This window comes from Wyeomyia smithii, chromosome 3, assembly GCF_029784165.1.
Source record: "Wyeomyia smithii strain HCP4-BCI-WySm-NY-G18 chromosome 3, ASM2978416v1, whole genome shotgun sequence".
NCBI lineage: Eukaryota > Metazoa > Arthropoda > Insecta > Diptera > Culicidae > Wyeomyia > Wyeomyia smithii.
The window spans coordinates 133,281,616-133,309,490 of record NC_073696.1 but is presented as its reverse complement, the minus strand read 5'-3'; the positions used below and the strand labels follow the sequence as shown (position 1 = coordinate 133,309,490).

At 39.7% G+C, this 27,875-nt stretch overlaps 1 protein-coding gene across 2 annotated transcripts in view; it reads right to left on the bottom strand.

Annotated features, from left to right (window-relative positions):
- Positions 1-27,875, bottom strand: part of LOC129731187 (lysosomal-associated transmembrane protein 4B) — a 70,771-nt gene that overhangs the window by 27,368 nt on the left and 15,528 nt on the right. Inside the window, exon 2 of one of the 2 annotated variants that reach the window (XM_055691000.1) lies at positions 25,523-25,660. In XM_055691000.1, coding sequence (XP_055546975.1) covers positions 25,523-25,633 — 111 coding nt within the window. In that variant the 5' untranslated portion in view covers positions 25,634-25,660. Of the gene's footprint in view, positions 1-25,522; positions 25,661-27,875 lie in introns of those variants that run through there. The other variant, XM_055691001.1, reaches the window with a different exon arrangement.

Genomic DNA, 27,875 nt, shown 5'->3' with positions numbered 1-27,875 from the left:
ATCCAAGATGGCGACTTCCGGTTGCTGAAAAACAGCGGCAAATGACCAAATACCACCCAATATGGGTATTTCCTGGATTGTTATAATGCACTGAAACCACAAATCGACCTCAGACAACATTTTGAATTGTAAGATGGCAACTTCCGGTGTCTGGAAAACAGCCGAAAATGATCAAATACCACTCAATATGAGCGTTTCTTTAACCAGATTGTTGCACGGAGGCCGGAAATTGTTCCAAAATGCCATTTTGAAACCCAAGATGGCCACTTCCGGTTTCCGAAAAACAGCGGCAAATGACCAAATACCCCTCAATAAACGTATTTCCCGAATAGTTATGATGCACTGAAGCCACAAATCGACCTATCAACCTCAGACAACATTTTAAATTGTAAGCAGGCGACTTCCGGTGTCTGGAAAACAGCTGAAAATAACCAAATACCACCCAATATGAATGTTTCTTTAACCAGACTGACGCTCAGAGGCCAGAAAATGTTTACAAATGCCATTTTGAAATCCAAGATGGCGACTTACGGTTTCTGGAAAACAGCGGCAAATTACTAAATACCACCAAATATGGGTATTTCCGGAATTGCTATGATGCACTGAAGCCACAAATCGACCTTAGACAACATTTTAAACTGTAAGATGGCGGCTTCCGGTGTCCGGGAAATAGCCTTAAGTGACCAAATACCACCCAATATGAGTATCTCTGGAACGAGAATGAAGCTGAAATTGACCATTATGAGTTGTAAGATGGCAACTTCCGGTTTCTAAAAACAGCCAAAAATGGCCGATTTCCATACAATATGAGTATCTTTGGAACCAGATCAATACACAGGAGCTAGAATCGACCACAGACAACATTTTGAATTCAAAGATGTAACATCTGGTTACTGGAAAACAGCCAAAAATAACCAACCATAATGACGCTCAGGGGCCAGAAATTGTCTCCAAATGCCATTTTTAAATCCAAGATGGCGACTTACGGTTCCTGAAAAATAGCACAAAGTGACCAAATACCACCCAATATGAGTATCACCGGATCCATAATGATGCAAGAAGCTATAAATTGACCTTAGACAACAGTTTGGATTGAAAAATGACAATTTCTGGGAAACAGCCGAAAATAACCGAATACTACTACATACGGATATGCCCGTAATCGAAATGATGTAGAGAATCCAAGCATTGACCCTGGACACCATATTGAATTAGAAGATGACCACTTTCAGTTTTTGGAAAACAACGAAAATAACTGAAATGCACCCAATATATAACCGGAATAGAGGTCATGTACAAAAGCCAAAAGTCGAGGATGTTGTCATTCCGATAAAACCAATCATTTTTAAACGATGTAATCCAATCGCAAGGAATCAATGAATTTGAAATGTTTAAAATTATTAAATTAAACACTAAAATAGGCGGGACGAAGTTTGCCGGGTCAGCTAGTGTCAAATAAAATTGTTTATGGTCAATAAGTTAGTTGTAAGTTTATTTCCCTTTTTTGATAAGTAGGTTTAAATCCCTACGAATGATAAGTCCTAATGGTCAATAAGTTAGTTGTAAGTTTATTTCCCTTTTTTGATAAGTAGGTTTAAATCCCTACGAATGATAAGTCCTAACTGCGAAGGAAAACATCCTAATAATCAAAATTACAAAATCCTAACAGTGTTGAGAAGTCACTATTAGTGATTGGCCACACAAATTTATTATTTACTAATATCCTATACAAATGAAACACGAATTTCGCACAGCTCGAGAACCAATCAACCAAATACAACCAAATTTTTTATGTGAATGTTTTTAGAGGTAACGAATATGTCCATAATGGTTCGGGTTCCATACAAATGAAACACAAATTTCTGCTTATCTCGAGAACTAACCAACTAAATGGAACCAAATTTGACAGGTGAATGTTTTTAGAGGTAAAAAATATATCCACAATGGTTTGACACCCCTCCCTCTTCTATAAGGGAGGGGTCCCATACAAATGAAACTCAAATTTCACACAGCTCGAGAACCAATCAAGCAAATATAACCAAATTTGGCAAGTGAATGTTTATAGGTGTACCAAATATGTTTATAATGTTTCGACACCCTTTCTTCTTCTGGCATGTCATCGAATACCATTTCGAAATTTAAGATGGCGACTTGGCGGCAAATGACCAAACACCACCCAATATGGGTATTTCCGGATTTGTTATGATGCACTGAAGCCACAAATCGACCTCGGACAACATTTCGAATTGTAAGATGGTGACTTCCGGTGTCTGGAAAACAGCCAAAAATGGCCAAATAACACCTAATATGGGTGTTTCTTAAACCAGAATGATGCACAGGGGCCAGAAATTTTCTCCAAATGCCATTTTGAACTACAAGATGGCGACTTCCGATTTCGGAAAAACAGCGGCAAATGACCAGATACAACCCAATATGGGTATTTCCGGAATTGTTATGATGCACTCAAGCCACAAATCGACCTATCGACTTCCGACAACATTTTGAATTGTAAGATGGCGACTTCCGGTGTCTGGAAACAGCTGAAAATAACCAAATACCACCCAATATGAATGTTTCTTTATAACCAGAATGAGGTCAAAAACTGTCCCCTAATGCCATTTTGAAATCCAAAATGGCGACTTCCGATTTTTGAAAAACAGCGGCAAATGATCAAACACTACCCAATATGGGTATTTCCGGAATTGTTATGATACACTGAAGCCACAAATCGACCTCAGACAACATTTTGAATTGTAAGATGGCGACTTCCAGTGTCTGGAAAACAGCCGAAAAGGACCAAATACAGGTCGGACTCGATTATACGGCGACTCGATTATCCGGAAACTCGATTATCCGGAATTTTAGACTCGATTATCCGGAATTTTTTTATACCCAGCTGGTGTCGAGATACGATGCTGGCCTAACAAGCCAGTCGTCGTAGGTTCGAGTCTCGGCTCGAGAGAGACTGTTAGTGTCAGCAGTATCGTAGCGCTAGCCCCGCAATTGTCCTGTACACTTAACAGTTGGCTGCGAAGTCTGTGTATGATAAACAGAGGGTCGAGTTCCGATAGGAAATGTAGCACCAAGGCTTTGCTTTTTTATCTGGAATTTTATTTTTTTTGGTGTCCCTTTTTAATTTCAATTTCGAAATTTTGTCTTTACCCTCCCTTCTGGCATAATTGTTACCTTTTAAGTCATTTCATTTTGTTTGGGACATGTTCGAATTTAGTGAAAATAATCAATATCCAATTTATTTTTTTTTTTGCTTCTCAATATTTTACCCCCTTTCGCATCAGAAATAACTTCTGGTTACGCCACTGCATCATACAAGTAAAATAAAGAAAAGAAATATTTATTTTATGTTCGTTAATCGCAAAATTGCAGTGTTTTTTGTGTGATTCGATTATCCGGAAAACTCGATAATCCGGAATGAAAAAGTTTTCGATGTTTCGGATAATCGAGTCCGACCTGTATCACCCAATGTGTTTCTTTAACCAGAATGCCGCTCAGAGGCCAAAGACTGTCTACTAATGCCTTTTTTAAATCCAAGATGGCGTTTTCTGGTTTCTGAAAAACAGCGGCAAATGACCTAATACCACCCAATATGGGTATTTCCGGGATTGTTATGATGCACTGAAGCTATAAATCGACCTCAGACAACATTTTGAATTGTATGATGGCGACTTCCGGTGTCTGGAAAACAGCCGAAACTGACCAAATACCAGCCAATATGGGTGTTTCTTCAACCAGATTGACGCTCAAAGGCCAAAAATTGTCTCTTAATGCCATTTCATTTTGAAATTCAAGATGGCGACTTCCAGTTTCCAAAAAACAGCGGTGTATCTCCGCAACCAAAATGATACATCGAAGCTAAACATCACAGATCACAGACACCATTTTGAATTCAAAGATGGCTACTTCCAGTGGCTGGCAAACAGCCGAAATTGACCAAATACCCTTCAATATTAATGTTTCCGGAGCTAGAATGACACACGGAGGTCAGAAATTAATTTTACATGTCGTTTTGAAGTCGAAGGTGACGACTTTCGGTTTCTCAAAAACAGCCTCAAGTGCCCAAATACCACCCAATATGAGTATCTCTGGAACCAGAATGATGCCAGGAGCTGAAAATTTGACCTCAGACACCATTATGAATTGTAAGATGGCAACTTCCGGTTTCTAAAAAAGGCCGATTTCCATACAATATGAGTATCTTCGGAACCAGAATGATACACAGGAGCTAGAATCGACCACAGACACCAGTTTGAAATTTAAGATAGCGGCTTTCGGTTCCTGGAAAACAGCCGAAAATGATCAAACAACACCCAATATGGGTGTTTCTTAAACCAGAATGACGCTCAGGGGCCAGAAATTGTCTCCAAATGCCATTTTATAATTCAAGATGGCGACTTACGGTTTCTGAAAAATAGCCTAAAGGGACCAAATACCACCCAATATCACCGGAACCAGAATGATGCAAGGAGCTACAAATTGACCTCAGACACCATTTTGAATTGTAAAATGGCAACTTCTGGGAAACAGCCGAAAATAACCGAATACTACTACATATGGATATGTCCGTAATCAAAATGATGTAGAAAAGCCAAGCATGGACCCTGGACACCATTTTGAATTCGAAGATGACCACTTTCTGTTTCTGGAAAACAACGAAAATAACTGGACTGCACCCAATATATTTCCGGAATAGAGGTGATGTACAAAAGCCAAAAGTCTAGGATGCTGTCATTCCGATAAAACCATTCATTTCAAACGATATAAACAAATCGCAAGGAATCAATGAATTTGAAATGTTTAAAATTATTAAATTAAACAGTAAAACAGGCAGGACGAAGTTTGCCGGGTCAGCTAGTAATTATTAAAAATACTTAAAAATCTAACAAACCCCCCTAGTAATAAAAAAGACGACAAACGTACGCAAACCGAGTAACAGTGGTCAGCCAACATCCAAACTACGAGTGATGACTTCCGTAACGAAATCAGAGAGAAGGTAAGAGATTTCGATCCTTGCTAAGAGGAATCTATGTGAGGCCCTCGGATTATTTCGATTCATTCAGATGGACCTGGTGACTACATACTCTCAGAGATCATCATCATACTCATCACTGCGACCAGAGACATTTGATTATTGCGACCAGAGACATTTGATTTGAGAATATTGGCCACGTGTTTTCTGTACTCCGAAATTCATATTATGAGCAGTACCATTAAATCTGAAAGAGCTGCATTTTCTAAGCAAAACGTGATTTTCAAAAATTTTCTATCGTTGTCCTTCAATGTTTAAATCACGAATTGAAACAGCTCGAAATCACTACAGTTCGCCCATATACAAACTGTCATTGTAGCGATTTGGAGCGATTTTTTTATTTTCCATTTAAAAATCGAAGGACAATGATACAAAATTTTAAAAATCACGTTTTTCTCCAAAAATTACACTTTTTTACCTGATATATAAAAATCTGAAATCCGTGAGTAGTTAAACAATCCAATTCAGATTTTAAGAAGGGTATGTGGTGGGGAGCCTGAGAATAAACCTATTTTCAAGCGCTTTGACAACCAAATGGCCTGATTCTACCAAGATTCGAACCCATAGCCATTCGCTTTAACTAACTTCACTAACATTTCCACATTTTCCTGCATTCTGATTACCTAATGTAATTACGGTATTGGGTGTTGGTAACTTTCTGCACAAAGATACTGAATTACATTTTTAATGTTAATTTCCAATAGACTTTTTTTACCTTAGATGTAGAATGTCCGGAGTGCAACTCTGAAATATATTAATGTCTTCATTATTTTTATTTCCAAATGTAGCGCCATATCGTCAGCACTTTCAGATTTTTGAAAATGAAGAAAATGTCGATGATGTATACAACAAATAGTAGGAGGGTGGTAACCAAGACACGACCGCATAGTTGACGTAGGACTACAATAATTTTATAATTTTATTTTGAAACTATGTTCGATTTGAGCTCATTTTACTTTTGTAGTTTGCTTGATTTATTTTAACCAATTTAAGCTCAACATCTTCCAAAAGGAAGATGTTTTGGTTCCGGTGGTAATATCAAGTATCTAGGTCGTCAGCCCAAATTCATCAAGCGACACCTCCAACGACTTGGAACTAAAACTAGTTCATTGGTGGCCATTTCTACTGTTAAGGTCGTCTTTGACCATTTAAAAAGTCAAAAAAGTCATGAAAAAAACCGTTCTGTATTAGCATGGTTCGATTTTGGCAACAGAAAAAAATCTGAGGTGTTGCCAAAATCGAACGGGGTCTGTATTTTGATTATTTCTTTGCAGCACTCTATCTTAGAAGAAAAAATATTCTCTTTAACATTCACAATGGTCCAGAAACCAAATTTAGGAGAAAATTTGGGTCTAGAGCTCTATAGCAATGTTTTAGAAAAAAACTTTATTTTACAAAGTTGCTTAAAATTACTGCAGCTATAAAATTGTAAAACAAGGTTTTCTATCTACAAAAATAAAAAAGTTAGATACTTGATTTTCCCCTAAATTTGGTTTCTGGACCATTGATGAATACCTTTCATTCTAATACAGCGAATTTTCTTTAATGCGCGAAAAGGCAACCTTCTATAAAATATTTAATTGAGTACGATTTAGTAGAAATTAAACTTCCTTCTATATCTATTTGTCTTGTTGAAGTTGGCTCACTCACCGATCACAAAGTGGCAAAGATGTCACATAAATTTTTTTCCTGTAATTACAAGCTCGTGGAAAAAATATCGATAACGAATTACAGTTTTAGTAGAAAATGTATATTCACAGAAAATTTGAAATTGACATAGAATTTTATGAACATGTTAACATTCAATTCAGGTCAATTTAAACATTTTATCAGTATACAGAATCAATCAGAAAAAATTTGATCAGTTTCAAGATACCAAAGAACAACGAAGATACCATATTTGAAAGTTATATGTCCGTTATCTTCGAAAATAAACTGGGCTAGAGTGATGCACAACATTAGCCTCAGCAATTAATGTTTGCATAGCGTTGTTCAATTACAAGTAAGGTTATGGAAAGTAATATTTTCTTGCAAATGCCAATTCAAAAAAATTTCGATTGAAAAATACAAACAGTAACGTCGGAACTCTAATATCAAGATGAAATGAATTTGGTTTTTCTCTAAACCGCCACCGCGTGATGCAACTAGTATTGTCATATTGGACTAAATTCATTTAGCTAGTAAAATATAATCATCAGTACAGCTCGTTTAACTACCTATTCAAAGATCTGTACGGAGCATTTTGGTTTACTATTGTCTTTAAAATACCCTATATTTAGTTATTTAAATAAATCTAAAAAAAGGCAGAGTGTAGAGTTCAAAAATAAACAACGCATTTTGTTGTCCTCGGCGGCGCAGCCTATTTTGCGACATCCGAAAAATCATATTGAATTCTGATATTTGCTGCTATACGAAACAAGAAGAAGAAGAAGACAATTCAAACGGCAATTCGATTGTGTTCCACGCCCCACTGTGCGTCAACAGTGGCAATGTAGTTTTCACTTGGCTTGACTGCACAAAAATGAATATCAAGTTTTCCTGCACTGATAGACGACGAGGAACCAGCGCTCTGTTCATACATTACTTGGTGTAGTACTGTTGCCTGTGCCATCATATTCTCCTTCAAGACATCAGTTTTATTAACATTAACATATTTGTTAACAGCAGAACGTAAAACTGTCTGGTAGTGGAGGTGGTTACGAACTTTCCGAAAAAGCTTTACCTTCAAGACATCAATTTAGTCTAGGCTCATGAGAGCTAACATTAGTTGACCTATTGGGACGGGGAGATTCTGTCAAAATTTTTTTTGACACTGCTATACAGGATATCACTGCAGGCAGTTGGTGTCTATTCATGAAGTCTGTGCTAGGCGTGCTCGCATATGATTGGTACATTGTTGGTGAAAATTCGACCTTGAAACTTTTATTCAATTTTCACTGTTTAACAATGAAGTGATAATAAAAATTGAAGAATCACAAAATTGTCCATCATTTTATCAATCCAACGACATATCGATTATTGTGGTCCATCATGTGGTTACATCAGTATAACCGTTTGAAATCTTTCATTCCGTCGTTACATCTTGGTTTTAGTTTTCGCGGAATGTATCTCGGTATAGTGCGGTTAGACGTAGTCCTACGTCAAAAGGAGTACTCCTAAATGAGAGCTTGTGGGAACACCTGAAGTAACGTGAATGGGGTTTGATTTTTTTCCATTACATTTTATTTGTTTCGTGTTAGTTAGATATGATTCAAGACACTTGAAGATACCTGGCTTAATTCCAATTTTTTCAGTTTAAAAATAAACATTGGCATGTCAATACGGTGAAATGCCTTGCTAAAGTCTATGTAAAGAGCTTCAACGTGGTTTGGCTTTTGTTAGTAATAATGAAACTTTTTCAATTTCGTAACTCGACCGTTTATTTATTAAGTATACACAGACATCGTGTCGCGACCAACTGTTTAGTGTACAGGACAATTGGGTTAAAAAACTATACTAGTTTTTATGTATCATTAGATTTGAAAAAGATGCGTTTTCTGAACAAACCATGATTTTTGAAAAATGCTTATCGTTGTCCTTTGATTTTTAAATGAAGAATGAAAAACTACTCCCAATCCATTGAATGACAGTTCGTCCAAGTACCAACTGTCATCCAAAAGATTTCGAGCAGTTCTTTATTCTTTACTTGAAAATCGAAAGACAACGATAAACATTTTTTCGAATCACGTTTCGCTCAGAAAATTACACTCTTTCAGCTGATATATAAAAATAAAAAAATACTGTGTAACTTTATTATCCAATTGCGAGGATAGTCGAATCTACGACGACTGACTTGTTAGGCCAGCATCTTACTTACGAAACCAACTGGGAGGGATTTCAAATGACGCACTGAGAATAATAAGCGATTGCTTCACGGAACTGAGGAGTTCTATATCGGCCGACTGAATGTAGTATTCCATGACTACCAGTGGTGAGCACCATTCCGCTAATTCGCTAATCGCTAATTAGCGATGCTAATATTCAGTAAGCGGTTAAACGATTTCGCTAATTTTTGAGCTGGTTTGCGGACTATTAGCGACGCTAGAGTTTTGGCCTTCGAAACGTTAATCGCTAATTCTCTAATTTTGTAGAGAAGCGACAAAAAACTATTCTCAAAAACTGTGAGTCGCTGATGGTGTACATAAAGTTTAAATGTTACTCCTCTCGTGCATTGCATCGAATGATGAACCTACCTTTTTCCTGTATGAACCCCACTGCGACAGTAGTTTTTTGATCTTTTGTGGCATTGTCCGGACGTTTTTGCTGGACGCACATTTTTGTTTTTCACCTTTTTGCAGTGTTACTTATTGAGAAGTAACCTGCTCCGTGTTATGGTGCTTTTATCTTCGCCTTCAGACTTAGTAACCTACTTCCTTCCTTATCGACCTTATCATATCCTCCTGCAAACTATCACTCTAACAGCATATAACATGCTAAAGTCGATTATATTAGCGAAGTATGCTTAAACATAAGATTTGTACAGAATTTCAGCAATCGATTTTTTAAAGTTTCGGTTTGAAATTTTGATGTTTCACAAAAGGTTCGAATTGAAGAATTGGTAAATCTGCCTCATAAACATTTCATCCGAACATCAGTTTTCAGTTTTTTCTCACATAGCCACCAAACTCGCCGATTCGCATAAGGCAATCCACGAGTGACGTTTCAATGATTGCATCTAAGTTGCGATCTCACGAACATACCTGAGGCTGTCAAAAGTTTTGTATTTGTATTTGAGTAATCCATCTGACAGTAAATAGTCTTAATGAATAAATTTACTAACCAATCCCAGTTTTGAGTCTACTTATAAAATATCGGGTTGGTTTGTCAAACTGGAAGTGGTCTTCAACAGCGGTAAACGCTGTGAATGGTTTATTTTTTTCCGATCAAAGTGCGGTGGAAAAATAGGTTGCAGTAATGTTGCGTTTCGGAGATTTTTGTTCGGGACACGAAAATTTAATTTGGAGCAGTGCCGGGGCATCTCATTCTCCATTTAGTAGCTTAGCGATGAACAAACTTTGCTGTATATTTCTTCGGCGTTACAGAGTTTCCAGGCCCAGTAGTCGGCATCTATCAGGGTACGGAGGCAAGTTGTCGGGGTTTCATGTAAGTTTCGCAGTGCCAATCGAAAAAACCGTTTTTGAACCCGTTCTATCCTAAGGTTTCACGTGACCTAGTAGGGGTTCCATACAATACTAGCATTTTCTAAAATCGGTCGTACAATTGCACGTACAGTGCCTTCCAACAATGCGGGTCAGAAAAGTCCTTAGCCACCTTGGATACAAAGCCCAACTGTCTTGTTGGTCTAGAAATCAACCCTGAGCTGTGCAAATCAAATATCTTTTTGAGTCCAACAGGATACCCAAATCAGTCACTTCGGTTACTCTGGTGAGCGTAATGCCGTCAATATGATAATCATGGATAATTGGTTGTGATTTACGATGGAACGAGATGACTTGACATTTTTTCATGTTAACAATCAATTTGTTTCTGTGGCATCAATCAACGAACAAACTTAGACAGGTTTGTAAACGGCGACAATCCTCCTGCGTTTGTATAACAGCATATAACATTAAATCGTCAGCATACACCAATTTAAAAGAACCTCTATTCAAAATCAAAGCAGCATCATTGAAGAATAGAATGAATAGTAGCGGACCAAGATTGAACCTTGTGAGACACCGGAATTGTTTGTAAATGCCCTCGATACGCAACCATTAATCCGTACCCTAAGTTCACGATTCGTTAAGTATGATTCTAGCCAGGACACCAATTGAGTAGAAATCCCAAGCCGAGACAATTTGTTAAGGAGTATTTGATGGTCAATTTTGTCGAAAGCTGCCTTTAAGTCTGTGTATATAGCATCGACTTGCACTTCATTCTCCATATTCGTTATACATTCTGACGTAGATTTCATCAAATTCGTTGTAACCGATCTACCAGGCATAAAGCCGTGTTGGTCAATTGAAAAATAGCTTATCGTGCCATCGAGCATAGTTTCACGCACTATAATTTCCAACAGTTTTGAGGCTGCGGATAGGCTCGTGATCCCCCGGTAAATAATCACATTGTAATGATCACCACGTTTGAAAACAGGATTCATGAAAGACTGCTTCCAGATGCGAGGGAATTTCATCTCCTGGAACGACCGGTTGAAAATAATGCTCAATAGTGGCGCTAAAGAGGCTATGAACCGGCATATCACAACAGCTTGAAGCAGGATTCTTTGAAAATACTGATGCAAAATGCTCAGCGAACAACTGGCAAGAATGCGTAACATCAGCTAATGTAGTCTCATTGAAACAGACATTCTTTGGTATCACAGGACATTTTTTGCAAACGAACTGAAATCAGCTGATCGCAACTGTCTCATGGATTGACTTATTCTTAGTACGCAGCGTGTGCGCTGCGGATAGTTTTGTGTGAGAGGAAAAGAGAGCAACATTTTTGCTCTGTTTTCTCGGTTTTCACAAGCAGTCTCACTGTTCCGAGTGAGAATTTGTACACACTTAAAATTTTTAATTTGTAATTTTTGCCGAGAACGGCACCACTGAGTGCTCGGTTAAAAAAATAGTGACAGCTGTCACATTTTTTCGTAAATCTCGGTTCAACCTAACTAAAATTCCGGCAAAAAATATTACACGGCTATCACTACCGAGATTACGGATATTTTGTGCCGAAATTGTTGTCATTTGAAGAGCTGTCAGCACGGCATTAGCATCTTCAGAAAAAATCGATCTTAAGGATCGATTCAGTAAGACGGTCCTAAGATCAATGCACTTATAATATCGGAGCCGCGGAATCGATCTCAGCTGCAGACTTGGATTTCTCCTCCGGGCGACCGAAGAGCAAGGTGTATTTTTCACTTGCACTACGCGGGAATCAAAGGACTCCGCGCGCGCGATTCATTTACACTACACCTGACAAGCAACTGCTCACTCATATGCATTCTGCACGGGAAAAACGAATCGTTTACACTTCAGCAAAAAAGAAAGCCGAAGTTTTACACCTAAAACCGAAGTTTTGCTCCGCAAAGCCGAACGATGGCACGCGGCGTCCGTCATATAATTGCCATGGCTAATGCGATTGATTTTTAAATCCAAGGTAATTTTTCCCAGCATCCAAATTAATATTCTAAGCATTTTTGCTGACTGACGAGCCGACAGTAGCAAAATGACTCCAGAGATTTTCTGACCAAAGCGCATTGGACATAACATGTTGGTGGCAAATGCAACTGATGTATGACTATAAATGTATATAAGAAAAATGGGTACTGAAATTTAACTAGCCACTCTAGTTTTTCAGCTTTTTACAGCCTTTTGCAAACGATCGCAGCTTTCCTTTGCCAGTTCTTCATATCTTTTATTTTGTTCAAGATGTCCTTTTCTTGGATTCCCAGGTCCGTGTGACAACTTGGTGGTATGAATAAAAATATAGTGAGAGTAACGAAGAGGCAAGCACGTATGGCCCACGTTGTTAAATGCTCATCCACTAGAACAATAGTGAATATTCCTAATTGCTACTTATTTCAAACATTTTTTTTTAAATTCTTTCTACTAATTTCTACAGAAACCAGATAAACCCTGTTTCTAGGATGGCTTATAAAGGCTAAAAAAATTGCAACTGAACCTAAAACTAAAACTAGCATGTTCTCTTTTAATCACCGCGTCGTCGATTCGTTGTTTGATGAGCACTACGTTGCTTTTCAAGTACCGTCAGGCGGGATCAGATTGTGAGGTTGTGACTTCTAACCCGTGACTTGTCAGCCATCTCTTCCTGGTCAGAAGACTAGTCTTTCCTGGTTGAATATTGGAGGGAACTTATTCAAAAAAGTTTGGTCTTGTGATCGCCATGAGATAGCTAACAAACAATGGGTTTGTATGGCACACTTTCACCCCACTGGCACAATCTTACCCCGATTTACGGAGATCATCAATCAGCATCGTTCATACCTTGTTTCCTTGGTCCACAAACTGGAGCATGGGTATCTAAAAGTAACGATCTGGCCGCCTCGGAGTTCAGCACCACTAAAACCACCAAAACGTACATATTGTCATGATGGTTCAATCCACAAACGCACTATCTGTGAGCCTGATTCGCAGTAGATGTGCGTTTAAGCTGTAGGGAAAGGACGAGGTCTGCCAGTTTATTATTATGGCACGAAAATCAACTACGTGTGACTGAACTTATTTTTCAATATAAAGTAGACAAAGCGTAGGTTATTTGTTTTCTCATTTGGTTTCATTGATATACACGGTGCACCTACCGTGTACTCGAGAAATAACACACGCGCACCTCCGAACTAATGCGTGTTAACGGCGTGAGAAAAAAATTCTCTTCGCGCGAATCGAGTTATCTGCTCCTCGTGCGAGTCGACGTGTACACCTGGTGCAGAGAAATGCCAAGTCTGCTCAGCTGGATCGATTTTTATAGCGCTTTTTTGCGGCGCTGTAAAATTTATACTAACTGATTGGAACTGAAGTTTATAATGCTATAACACCGTCCGTGGTTGTTATAATGCACATGAGATAGAATAGGTTGTTTCATCAAGTTCAAAAGGTTGTTGAAGAAATATACTTAAAAGTTTACATCATTTGATAACTTTGGTAATGTGTTTGTTAGCGTTTCGGAACATCATTCAAAATACATTGCAGAATCATACTTCAAAATATCACACTTTTGCTCTATTGTGTGTGGAATGTGATACAGGATAGCAATGATTATAGGATGGTCGGTGTGCGACTACTCCGAACCAAGCCCCATTTTTTCGAAAATTAAGTCACTTACGAGGCGGGTAGAATTTTGTATAAGAGATCGCAAGTGAAACTTGGCTGCTGACAACTGAATCGAACAGTTTCGCAGGCGAGCTATTCGTCCAAATTCCAGCCGACTCGCCATCTGTAAAACCCAAATTGGTCAGGCGACAAACTCGCCGCTCGCGTGGTTTTCTGTGATAACAAAAATTTTCTAAAACTTTGAACGCCGATTACTCGAGATAATGTTTTTGGAGCTTGGTTCGATTTGGTTGCACGCCGATCATATCATATCTGCTAGTGCGTCACCAATTGCATTTTTTGCAGGAATGGAATGGACTATAAGGAGGCATGATGATGTCATATTCGCACGCAACCATTCAAAACCCGATAAAACAACGATACACGATCACTAACAATGACTCAAAATTGCATCTAAAAAAAAACTGCTGCATGTTGAAGAATAATTTAAATTTTTTAAAGAGCGAAAAGATCAAATCAAAAAATAAACAATCTTTTAGATTTTTGCAAAGCTAAAAAACCGATAAAAAATCGAAAGTCATCGCGAAAAAGATCGATTTTCTTTGGATCGATTTAAGATTGACCTATCCTAGCTAATTGACAACACGTGTCCCGAAACTTCTCCGTTTAAGTTATTGATATATAAGTGTTTAATGAGGCCAAACTTGTTAAAAAGTATAAAGATGTGCTCTGTGATGCTTTGCTTATGTGAGAAAAGTGAAGGTTTAGCAAAAAACGCAGTGTTTTACGCTTGAAAATTGAAATTTGTAATGCCGGCAAAGCTGTTGCGCGTGTGTGTGTGAGTGCTTGCTCTGAGCGTCGACTTTTCAGTGATGCGAGCGAAGGGAATGACAATAAATATTTGGAGAGCGAAGAGAATAGCTTTGCGTTGCGCTGTGATGTGTCGCTAGGTGTTGGTCGGCGTTCGTTCCGCTAACATAAACATCATCAAAACGATAGAGTACTATCGATAAAATGACAAAGCACCACTAATTTGTTTTGTGGAGGATGTAGTGAGCGTGAAACTGCATACAGCTTGTTGCTGTTACTGTCTCCGTAAGTAGTAAGCGGCTTCATGGAGCTCCGCTCATATGTTCTATCATCCCAATTGCTGTGTACGGCAGACACGGCCGTGCGGTAAATTGCTCAGCAGTGCAGGTGATGTCGTACAGAGGGGCACGAGAGGCGCCCCACTTGACCTGTGCCAGCAGAGAAATTTTACTGAAGCGAGTTCGACAACACTAATACAAGAATACCCGTCGCGTTCACATACATCGTCGCAGTGAGTGATAATGAGTGTGTGTGAGACGAGTGAATGCATTGGGGCCGTTCCTAAATCACGTGGTCATAAAGAGGGGGACGGGGGGGTTTGTCGAAAGACCACGCACGGGAGTGGGGGGGTTAACGAAATGACCACGTGGTCTTTTTTCCTGACTTATAATTAATTGTTGCCACCAAGTCATGAATGAAGCTTTTGCATTTTAGAAATATAGAATGTACTAGAAGTTTAATAATAAAAATGTAAGAATTTAAGTGAATTTTTGGCACTTGACAAATGAAAAGACCACGTGGTTAAAATCGCAAGGGGGGGGGGGGTTGGACAAAAGACCAGGAGAGACCACAGGGGGAGTACGGGGAGTATAAAAAGTGATCAAAACATGACCACGTGGTTTAGGAACGGTCCCATTTATTGCGTGAGTCGAGAGTATGAAAGGATGTGTGAAAGTAGACGAAGGTGATCACGTAGGTAAGCTACCTAAGTTTCCATATATCAAAATATTCTTAAACATGTTCACATCACTCTATCTTGTCAAAATAGAGATCCTTGGCATATTACCTTTCCTACTAACACAACACCCTGATTCCTGTAACGTCTATGAAGGTAGTATGGGTTCCCTGCACCTTCTTAAGTAGACGTTGAACTAACATTCCTACTTGCTTTCCCCGGCGATTGTAAGGACGTAGCCAGGTATCCAATGAAAGGCTTAGTTTGCAACTCACATCATCTGTAAGAAGGATACTAGTCCCAAGTTTTCTTCCTGTGAAAACAGATGATATGTTTGTGAAGTTATTATTATTATCACTATATTTATCCTAAGCTAATCATTGTATAGCTACCTACGATGTGTGCAATCCCTTTTGCTATGCTATTTTTTTTTGTTCATCTATAATTTATTTGACACGGCACAAATACAATTTAATGTTTAACGGCGCCAATTATATCTGGTAGCTTACTTTCTAAAGTATCTTAATAACTAAAAGCAAATTTTTTATCCTCGCTGCCGACTACGAGCTGAAACTAAATGTAACTTAAAGCTATAATATTTTGCATTAAAAGCACTGGTTTACTGTATGATGGTTTTCATTGCCATAGGTAAGCACATGTTCCGCTGCTGGGCCAAGATATTACGGACTGGCATATTGGGTTGTCTCCCTCGGGACCTGAGAGTATCGTGCGGGTCTAGTTGCTGTTTCCGGATCCGGGGTCTTAACGTGTTCTTGTCGTTTGGTTGGATGTAGGCGGAAGGGAATAGGATTAAACTGGGGCAAAACGTATATAAGGGACATGTAGGATAGGTCACGGCTCGCCAAGACATCACGAACAGGAACAGCCGGCTGCCTACTTTCGGCCTGCAGGGAAGCTATTAATTTAGACCTGGCGTCACGGTGTACAGGGCATGACCAAACAACGTGCTCTATGTCGTGATAACCTTCACCACAGGCACAGATACCACTTTCCCCGAGCCCAACACGACGGAGATGCGCGTCAAATCTATAGTGATTGGACATAAGCCGGGACATCACGCAAATGAAATCCCGACCTACATCCAACCCCTTGAACCACGGGTTCGTCGACACCTTGGGGATTATGGAATGTAACCACCTTCCCAGTTCCCCTCTGGTCCAAGCATTTTGCCAACTGATGATCGTATTCTGACGTACAAATGAGAAAAATTCAATAAAGGCAATTGGTCTTGCATAAATTCTACCGTTTGTTGCGCCCACCTTAGCCAAAGAGTCCGCTTTCTCATTGCCCGGTATCGAGCAGTGAGAAGGGACCCACGCTAAGGTAATCTGATACGATTTTTCGGATAAAGCACTCAGATGTTCCCGTATTTTCCCCAGGAAATACGGAGAGTGCTTAACATCTTTCATCGATCGTAGAGCCTCAATGGAACTGAGACTGTCCGTAAAGATGAAATAATGGTCCGTGGGCATTTTTTCGATAATCCCTAGGGTGTACTGAATTGCAGCCAATTCTGCGACGTGAACAGAAGCAGGATTATCAAGCTTATGGGAGACGGTTAAATTGTTATTGAAAATACCGAAGCCAGTGGACCCATCAAGAAGTGATCCGTCAGTGTAGAACATAGTGTCGCAGTTGATGTTTCGATATTTATTGGAAAAAACTTTGGGGATCTGCTGCACGCGGGATTCCACGAGTTTCTTCTATCATGGATGTATCGAAAAACACAGTAGAATCAGAAGTATTTGATAAGTCGACACGATTTGGAATATTCGAAGAAGGGTTAATATTTTGGGACATGTGATTGAAATACAATGTCATAAAACGGGTTTGAGAATTAAGTTCGATTAACCTTTCAAAATTTTCAATCACAGGACGGTTCAAGACCTCACATTTGATAAGAATGCGAGAAGACAGGCTCCAGAAGCGGTTTTTCAATGGTAGTACTCCAGCTAAGACCTCCAAACTCATCGTATGGGTCGACTGCATGCAACCCAAGGCGATACGCAAACAACGATATTGTATTCGCTCCAGTTTGATCAAATGTGTGTTTGCTGCGGAGCGGAAGCAGAAACACCCGTACTCAATGACAGACAATATCGTTGTTTGGTAAAGCCTTATAAGGTCTCCTGGGTGGGCTCCCCACCATTGTCCGGTTATTGTACGAAGAAAATTCACTCTTTGTTGACATTTTTTCATCAGATACCTAACGTGACAACCCCAGGTGCCTTTAGAGTCGAACCAGACACCAAGATATTTGTGTACCAAAACCTGAGAAATCGTTTTACCCATTAATTGTGTTTGAAGCTGAGCAGGTTCATGCTTCCTAGAAAAAACTACTATCTCAGTCTTCTCCGGAGAGAATTCGATACCTAGCTGTAAAGCCCAAGCAGACAAATTGTCCAAGGTATCTTGCAATGGTCCTTGCAAATCTGCAGCTTTGGCTCCTGTAACAGAGATTACTCTGTCGTCTGCAAGTTGTCTTATCGTGCATGAATTTGCCAGACATTCGTCGATGTCATTTACATAAAAGTTGTAAAGAAGGGGGCTTAAACATGAGCTCTGGGGAAGACCCATGTAGCTAATGCGAAAAGTTGCCAAATCGCCGTGCGTAAAATGCATGTGCTTTTCGGACAGCAAGTTGTGCAAAAAATTGTTCAAAATTGGAGAAAATCCTTGTCGGTGAAGTTTACCCGAAAGAATGTCAATAGAAACGGAATCAAAAGCCCCCTAATGTCCAAGAACGCAGACGCCATTTGTTCTTTGCGAGCATACGCCAGCTGAATATCTGTTGAAAGCAACGCAAGACAATCATTCGTCCCTTTGGCACGGCGGAAGCCAAATTGAGTATCTGATAGTAGACCATTTGATTCGACCCAATGGTCTAAACGACGGAGTATCATTTCTTCCATCAATTTCCGGGTACGGGAAAGCATTGCAATCGGCCTATAAGAGTTGTGATCAGAAGCTGGTTTCCCTGGTTTTTGGATGGCGATCACCTTCACTTGCCTCCAATCCTGCGGTACAATGTTTTGCTCCAGGAACTTATTGAACAAGTTCAACAAGCACCTCTTGGCATTGCCGGGTAGATTCTTCAACAAGTTGAATTTGATTCTATCTAACCCAGGCGCGTTATTGTTACAGGACAGGAGGGCAACTGAAAATTCTGCCATCGTAAAAGGTGATTCTATCGCGTCGTGGCCCGGAGACGCATCGCGAACAATGTTTTGCTCAGGAACAGAGTCCGGACATACTTTCCTGGCAAAATCAAATATCCACCGACTTGAAGACTCCTCGCTTTCGTTGACCGTTACGCGATTCCGCATTCTTCGGGCTGTGTTCCAAAGAGTGCTCATCGATGTCTCCCTCGACGTCTCGTTCACGAACCGACGCCAATATCCGCGTTTCTTTGCTTTAGCCAGGCTTTTAAGCTTGGTATTAAGCTTCGAATACCGTATATAGTCGTCGGGTATACCTCCCTTCTGGAAGGCCAAAAACGCGTCGGATCTTTGCGTGTAGACATCGGAGCACTCTTTGTCCCACCACGGAGTTGGAGGCCGCTCTTTGATCGTTACGCCGGGATATTTCTTCGTTTGGGCTTGCAACGCGGCGTCGAGGATTAAGCCCGCGAGGAGGTTGTATTCTTCAAGTGGTGGGTGATGTTGAATCGACTCGACCGCTTTTGAAATCATTTCCTCGTATAACTTCCAATCGACATTCCGTGTGAGGTCATACGGAATGTCAATTGGTCGCATGCGAGTTGAACCGTTAGTAATTGAAATAAGAATAGGCAGATGGTCGCTACCGTGAGGATCGAGGATTACCTTCCATGTGCAATCCAACCGTAGCGACGTCGAACATAAGGATAGATCCAAAGCGCTTGGGCGCGCTGGAGGTGTCGGGATACGTGTCATTTCACCGTTGTTCAAAATAGTCATGTCGAAGTCATCGCAAAGGTTATAGATTAAATAGGAGCGGTTATCATTGTAGGGGGAACCCCAAGCCACGCCATGAGAGTTGAAGTCTTCCAAAATCAAACGTGGCGAGGGAAGAAGTTCTATTAAATCAAAGAGCAACCGTTGCCCAACCTGTGCTCTGGGAGGAATATATATTAAGGCAATACAAAGCTCTTTACCTTGTATTGTCATTTGACATGCGACAACTTCGATGCCTGGAATCGAGGGGAGGTTAATACGATAGAAAGAATAGCACTTTTTAATCCCTAAAAGTACTCCACCATATGGAGTGTCTCGATCAAGGCGAATAGTATTAAAATCATGGAAGTTGAGATCAATATTTGAAGTAAGCCAAGTTTCACAAAGGGAAAATGCATCGCATTTGTTTCTTTTATTAAAACTTTAAATGAATCCATTTTTGGTGAAATACTTCTACAATTCCACTGTAAGACAGAGATAGAATCCTTCGTATACGCAGATGAATTAGGCATCGAAGGATACAATCGCTGCAAGGAGGGGCCATTGGGCAGTCAACTGCTTCAAAAATGATCTAACTGTTGGGAGGAATGCTGTAAGAAAAATTTTAATTGGATCGGGTACATTGAAAGTTTCAAAAATCCAGTCCACAATGTCAGAAAATTTCACTAATCCAGAGTTTGTTTCATCAACTGGGAGTGCAAAAGAAACAACTGGGGTTTTAGATGTTCCTGGCAGTGCTGGGAACTCCTTCTGGGACTTTAAATTCGCAAGCCCAGGAGGAGTTTGCTTCGGTTTTTCCGCAGCACTGTTTGGTTTGTTTGTAACTTTCATTTCACTTTGGGAAATCTTAGGACCTTTTCGGGGAAGTTTAGGAGAGGAAATATTTTTCCTCTTTCTAGACGCCCCAGGATTGGCATAAGTTGTTCCCGCTGGTGAATCGTCAGAATCGGTTTCATCAGAGGACAACAGATCAAAGGGGTTCGATGTTATGGTAGAAATGGTCACGGTCTTCTTCAGCATCTCAGCGTACGATCGCTTTGAACGCTCCTTTAGTGACCGCTTGATTTTATCTCTGCGCTGCATGTACACCGGGCATGTGGAGAGCTCATGCTGATTTTCCCCGCAGTGAATACATTTTTCAGCATTTACACTGCAAGAATCGTCCGCATGAGTTTCTCCACACTTGCTACATCGTGCCTTATTGCAGCATTGGGCGGCTGTGTGGCCTAGCTGCTTGCAATTGGTGCAACTCATAACACGGGGTACATACAATCGCACAGGCAGTCGAACCCGATCGATCGAGACGTGGCTGGGGAGAGCAGATCCGGCAAACGTAACACGAAACGAGTATGACGGAGTGTACACTTTTGTGCCGTTGACAAGAGACACAGACCGCAATTGCTTGCTATCTATGATCTTTACTTTTACGTCGCGACACAAAGCATTTTTGAAGCAGCCAAAACCGCTTGCCAAGATACACTCGACCGATAGACTCGAATCGGTTATGACACCGTCGATCTCCACGTCTCGTGCGGGTATATAAACGCGATACTCGCGTGTGAAAAGCTCGGAGCGAGCAATAGCGTTGGCCTGTTCCAGGTCGCTGACCACGACACGGAGCTGGTTGGGTCTGACCTTGGAGATTTCGGTCACGGCCTTGTACCCCTCCGTCAGGTCTTTCGAAATCTGCAGGATGTTTAACGGTTTCGATTTCGGTCCTGCTTTTGGCCGAAAGAAAACAGTAAAGCTGCCCTGAGATCCGTCCGGGTAAAGCCTGGGGGGACTGGAGAATTAACAGAGGAAGGGTTGGCAGGAGGGACAGGGTCGGAGGGGTTCGGGGATGGTGGCACGGGAGGCGAGGGATCTACATCCATCGCGCTAAATCTAGCGCACTAGCGCCGACAGAACACGTACCTCTTTACTTCTCCTTTCAGCAGGGTTGGTTGTCCGAACGGTCGAAGCTGCAGCCGTTACAGCCAGCAGCACCAATACAGCAGCTCCAAACAGCCACCAGCAGCGAGCCGGGTGTGTGATCACTCAGCACAGCGACACAACTCGCTGTCAACTGTTGGCTTCTTCTTTTTCCTCCTTTGTGTTGAGATTCTCGTCCACTGCTGTAGCACAAATCACTTAGCAGCCAAATCGGCTTACGCATCAGCAAACAGTCACGATGCGAAACAGTTGCACAAATGCGGGCGATCTTGAACCTTCACTCGACCAGGCAAACAATGCCAACACTTGCTCGCGCGTCTTTTGTTTTATATTCTATCGGAGCGATCACCAAACACGTCCTATACTGATGCGTGTTCGGCACAGAATGATTTTTATATGCTATGTTATGCTAAATTGTTGTCATTATTTTTCTAACCGGGCACTCAGTGGTGCCGTTCTGGGCAAAAATTACCGAGACCCGACAATAAATTTGAAGTGTGTATAGTTGCGAGCAGGCTTTAAAATCTGTTTCTTCGTCCAACGGGGAATATTTGCGAGTGATTGTATTTATATTGTATTTGCGTTGACGACAACCAAAGCTCTTTTTTGCCGACAATCAACGCTCTTCTTTTGCCCTTTTATTACTTCTGTTCGACTTCTGTTGGGCGTCCGGCATTTATCCAATCGGGAAATTGCTTGTCTTTGTTTTATTCTGAACATCTGAAATTTGGCTAAGCGGGAAAACTTTGGAACAAAAAACCTGATTCCTACACTACTTTGCCACTACTTGCTACCCGCTGAGATATCTACTTCACAAAATTATGTATTTTTTTCAAATTTTGTGTATTATTTTCACTTAAGTACTTCAGAAACTTCTGTATTCGGAAGAAAACGACGTAATTATTAAATTTCTATCGAGAAAAAAATTGTGAGAAATTATTTCGAGTGAATTCATAAAATTATTACAATAAAACGTGAAATTCAGACAAAATTTATAAAAACTCGTAGATCTCTGAAACTTGAAGAGTTAGACATTTTGTATATTCTGTAAAGTTTCATGAAATTTAGAGATCTACAACTTTGTCGAATACCGCAAAGCTCTAGCGTGTAAGGGAAAGAAGTTGGCATCGCAACGCCACCTTTGCGGCTAAATTCCGAACCAATTCATACATCCAAAATGACGCCCTAACTATACCGAGAAACTTTGTAGAAGATCGAAAACCGATTGGTCAAACCCTAATTTCGTTCCGCTAGATTCCATTTCTGGCTCAGTGTGCAGTGCACAGACGCTCTATTGTCGAGTTTGCTTTTCTTTGCACGAAGACTGACTGCGAGGTGCCAAGCAGTCCTTACGCTTCTTCTTCCCACAGACTTTTTTAACAGCCTTCACACGACCAGGGTTTTCACATTTATATCTGTATTTTTCTTCCCTCCGGGTCGAGGGTAGAGGGCCAGCTGTTCCTGTTTGTGATGTCTTGGCGAGTCGTCTACATGTCCCTTATATACATTTTTCTGAAATCCATCCATGCTCCAGTCTAGTCCTATTCCTGTCTACCCACATTCAACAAAGCGGCAAGAACACGTCGTAGACCCTGAATTTGGAATCAGCAACTGAACCCCACACGAATCCGCCAGGACCTGAGAACCCGAGGCCTACCGTGATATGTTGGCTCAGCGGCACACACCATATGGCAACTTGAGTACAGCGAACAACAACAACGAACCATAACCAGCAACTAGACCCCGCACAATACCTCCAGGACCCGAGGATTACAAACCTCTGTCCCAGCTCATGACTTCGTGGCTCAGCAGAACAAATCCATACATGCTTCATATTCATGGCCATTCGACGATCATCAGACGACCATTCAACCAAAAAACACTGATTGAAAAATACATGCTTGTTTTAAGATAGACTTAATTTCAGCTCGTAGTCGGCGCGAGGATAAAAAATTTGCTTTTAGATTTTAAGTCATCAGATATAGTTGGCGCCGTTAAACATTAAATTGTATTTTGCCGTGTCAAATAAATGATATGTGAAGAAAAAAAAATTATTTTTCTCTACGTGATGTTTATACAGGTTTTTGTTAAATTTACTTTTTTAAGTTTTCGTTGATTTCATATTATACTCCTTGATCTGTAACGTAGCTTTTAGCTTCTAAAATTGTGATCATTAGCTTAGGGGCCATGTAATTTCTAACTTTAGACTTGTTTCAACTATATATTGAAAGTATGCGTTCTAACCAACCCAAAGAATGTAGATTTATTAAAAAAATTCTCACAAATGATCTCTAACGGAAACATAAATTTACCATCCCGCCTATTGGTGTCCAACTTCTCAGACCAAGTTAAGTCATTTGTTTCAATGAATCTTCCGTTCAAAAGGTTTCTTTGAAGCGTGCGAAATTCGTTATTCAACCCTTGTCGGTCAGTTACTGATGCGAATTTGGGGAATTGATGTATCAAATTTCGTTTAATGCATCAAAAATCGTTTAAATTTTTCAATTTCACGAACGATTTAGGATTGCCTAAAACTGCCGTTTTTACAACAGGATCGGTGAAATCGCACCTCTTTGCAATTTGTTTCACGAACTAAGCAAAGATCCCGACAAATATTTTTAATCATTAGGTTTCGCGCTGCGTCCAAGTCACATCCCACTTCTTCTGCATCGATACCAACATAATCCTGATGTTTTTTTTTTACAAAAGTTTGACAATCGTATAATCAAATTCTAACTTTGAAATTGATCTCAGTTCGTCGGTATAACAAAAAAATCTGTAAAATCTGTATTTCTGGGAATATTCTGTAATTCTGTAATACAGATTCTGTATTGCTTATTATGTTAAAAAAATCTGTAAAATGAAGAAAAATCTGTATATGTGGCATCCCTGCACACGACATCCCTCATAAGCAAATAAAAAAAGAGAGGGAAATGTCTCCGGTAGATTCGGGCTGTTAAGGGCTATTCCCACTGCTTCCGTTCCGGGACCGGGCAGGCACCGGACCGTGGCTGTTCCGTGTGTCGTCCGGGCTTGTTTGAGATTGATTGCATGCGTTCTCATGAACGCATTCACACCGACGCGCCGTGCCCAGACCGGGGCAGCGCTGAGTATGACGGCAATTGCCGCCGTGCGAGAGAAAAACTATCGTTGCCGACGATACTTTGTGTTGGCCGGAGAGTGCACGGAAGGCACTCGGGTGGATGCGTGTATGTTGTAGTGCCATATTTCGCGCGGAGTGAACTGCGGTATGAAAAAAAGAGGAAGACGTTCTTTTACATACATACATCAACATTTCTCAGCCAGAGCGCGGCGCAGGCACGGTTTATACACGGCGCAGTGTGAATGCATGACAAGTCCCTGATAGGACTCGGACACGGCCCGGATCCGGCCCAATGGGAATAGCCCTTTATTGGAACGCGGATCCCCCCAATGGGAATAGTCCTTTATTGGTCTGTTTAAAAAACAGCTTCTTCAATTTTCTACTTTCGCATTTCCGAAGACACCCTCCAAATACTGCCGAATCGACACACGGAGACATTTTTCGTTTCCTTTTGTAATGCTCTGTTGCCAATACGTTCTCAATGTGACTACCGACTACCAGCGCGGATATGTTGACGTACAAACAACAACAACTAAAATCCCCACGGAAGGCAGTAAAAAAATATATGCACAATTGGGATGCCTGCTCTCGAGCCGAAACTCGAACCTACGACGACTGGTTTGTTAGACCAGCATCGTACCTCGAGACCAGTTGGGAGGATTTGAAATGATAACGAGACCAAAAATATGTCACACACAAAACCAGTGCAATGGAATAGGCGTGTCTGAAACCTGACGGATTCGCTTCATTAATCACGCAGTTTTATTTTATTGTATCTCATAGTTTTTTGCCTTTTTACTGTTCGAACACATTCGCACAGTATTCTCCAATTCGTTCGAAAGTTTTAACAGTTGTAAACCTAAATAATAATAAATGAAAATTTATATTGCTCTTTGTATAAACAATCATGACTCATGTTATCTTTTGACAAAGCGCAAATATTGTACTTACCAAATGCCACACACCAATAATAACCGTTGCTGTGCGTACATGAAGACCAAAACAACATGTCCATTCTTTGTTTCTTATTGAAGGACCCATTTTTAAACGAATCCTTAGCATGACTGAGACTTCGTCGTTTTGACAACTCTGAAATATAATATAAAAAAAGCATTTGAAAGAGCAAAACTATTTTTATTTGCTTTTTGCAATTATACAATTATGTTTCTAAAGATGGAGACAAAACAATCGGTATTCATATAAACAAGAAGCAAACGTGGGAATAATCTTTTATTCACAAAAAATTGCATACGTTTTTTTTAACCTTTTCTCCTTAATAGTGTAAATTGTCCATCTAAAAAACTAGTGTCGGAAGAAATCTGAAATGACCTTTTCCTAAATCACTTTTTGTTTTTAAAGTCAATTTTTCAGTGTTCGATTTCAAATTTAATTTATTCAATGCTTTAAATGAACGTTCAGACAGTTCTTTAGAAGTCATTCATTGATAACTTTTATCAATCCCTCGTGATTATTTAGATATATCGATATATGAGAAAGAGGTGTAAGTTCAGACCTTTTCAGATGTTAGTCTAGATGTATTTTCAAGAAAAAGCATGCAAAGTTTCTTGAGGCAGTAAGGCCCACACACTCACACTTTGTTCCGGCATCATTAAAATGCTTCGTCTGAAGGCCGATTACGGACCTTTCTCAAATGTTCTTTTTTTCGTTCATAATGAATGAATCTTCATGAGAAATAAATTAGTTTTTCTTTAGGTACATTTTTTTTGACAGCAGGGAACAAAAATTCTAAAATTTTAGTCAGATATATAATTTTATAGTTTATTATTTCTTAATTTTTTTTGTATTGTTTGGAATAATTGTCTGTCATTTCAGACTTTCAAAAATAAATTACTAGCTCAACTACACTTTTTAATTGAATGATGATGGTGATTAGATGTTTGTGCTTTTCTGTTCTTTCTAGTTAAGTAATTTCGGCATTTTGCAGTCAGTTTCCGCTTTTTCAAGACTTTCAGAATATTTTTTCATGAATGTTAAATTCAATTAAGAATCATGTTGGATGCTTTTGAACTTCGGATTGACAATTCTTTAAAATTATTTTCTATCATTTCAAGTCTTGCAAAATTTTATTCATTGTTTTTAAGCTTCATTTCGAGTTTTTATTTTTTAAGGTTTTCGAGTTTTATTTTTTTTTTTCGAGTTTTTTATAATTCGTCAGCAAACTGTAATTCAGCCATTTTAATCTTAATTGGTTTATTTTTTCCATTTCTGACTTCATTTTTCCTCGCCAATTTCGAACAGAGTTTTTAATTTATTATTCGACTTGAAAATATTTTCATCTCAAAATATTCAACTTCTTTGTTTCTCACTAATATTTTTATAGCCATTTTTGCCGAATAGAGGAAACATTCTAGTTGTTTTTCGCAGTTTTAAAATAATTCAGGCGGTTTTTTACCTTGAATATAGATATTTTTTCACCTTATCTGTATTTGAAGTGATGTTTCTGGAACTTTTAAATATAATTAGGAATCATTTTTTGCAGCCTAGCTTTATTATTACTGTACATTCCATGACTTTTGAAGTTATATACCTTTTTGCTCGAGAAAAAAAGGAAAGTTTGGATTTTTTAACCTCGTAGCATAGCATAAAAGTAGTAACTTCCTGATCAAATTCAAACCGCTCTTTTTTCCTATTGCTCAGATCTTAATGAAAATTTGTCAAAATGATGTTTGAAGTTTTCAAAATGAAGTCAATTTTTCGAAAACTAAAAAGGTATATAACCCCTTGAACGAAATTGGCGAACCTCCTTCGAACTTCTCAAATTCAACGCTTCTTCTCAGAGGAACCGTGGAATGCCGGACGGGTAACTTCGGGCTCAAACACATTTTCACAGGAGGAATAATGGACAGATAGCGTTAAAAATGCGTACTAATCGAGTGGACACGGGTAAAAATAGGCACTTATTCACAGGTAAGTTTTCAGCGACAGGTAATCACGAACAACACTACTCAACGAGAGGAAATCATCCCATTTTACGTAAAATAATAGTCACTATCTGTCAATATTCACTAATTTCGCGGTATAAAGCAATAAACTATTGAAGAAATCTTGATCAAATATCTTATAATACCAATATAGTTCACTTTCGTGAAATCATAAAAACACATTGAAAATGACAGAAGCGCTAGTCACCTTCTCGACCGCTAGGAGCGCCACTTCTGATTTTGTTCTACAGGACATTCGAAAATGAATCACTTTTGACAATAAAATTACCCAAATGGGTTCACTGAAAAAAATTCACATATTATTGTGAATTTTATAATGAGAACCCAAAACAGAACCAAAC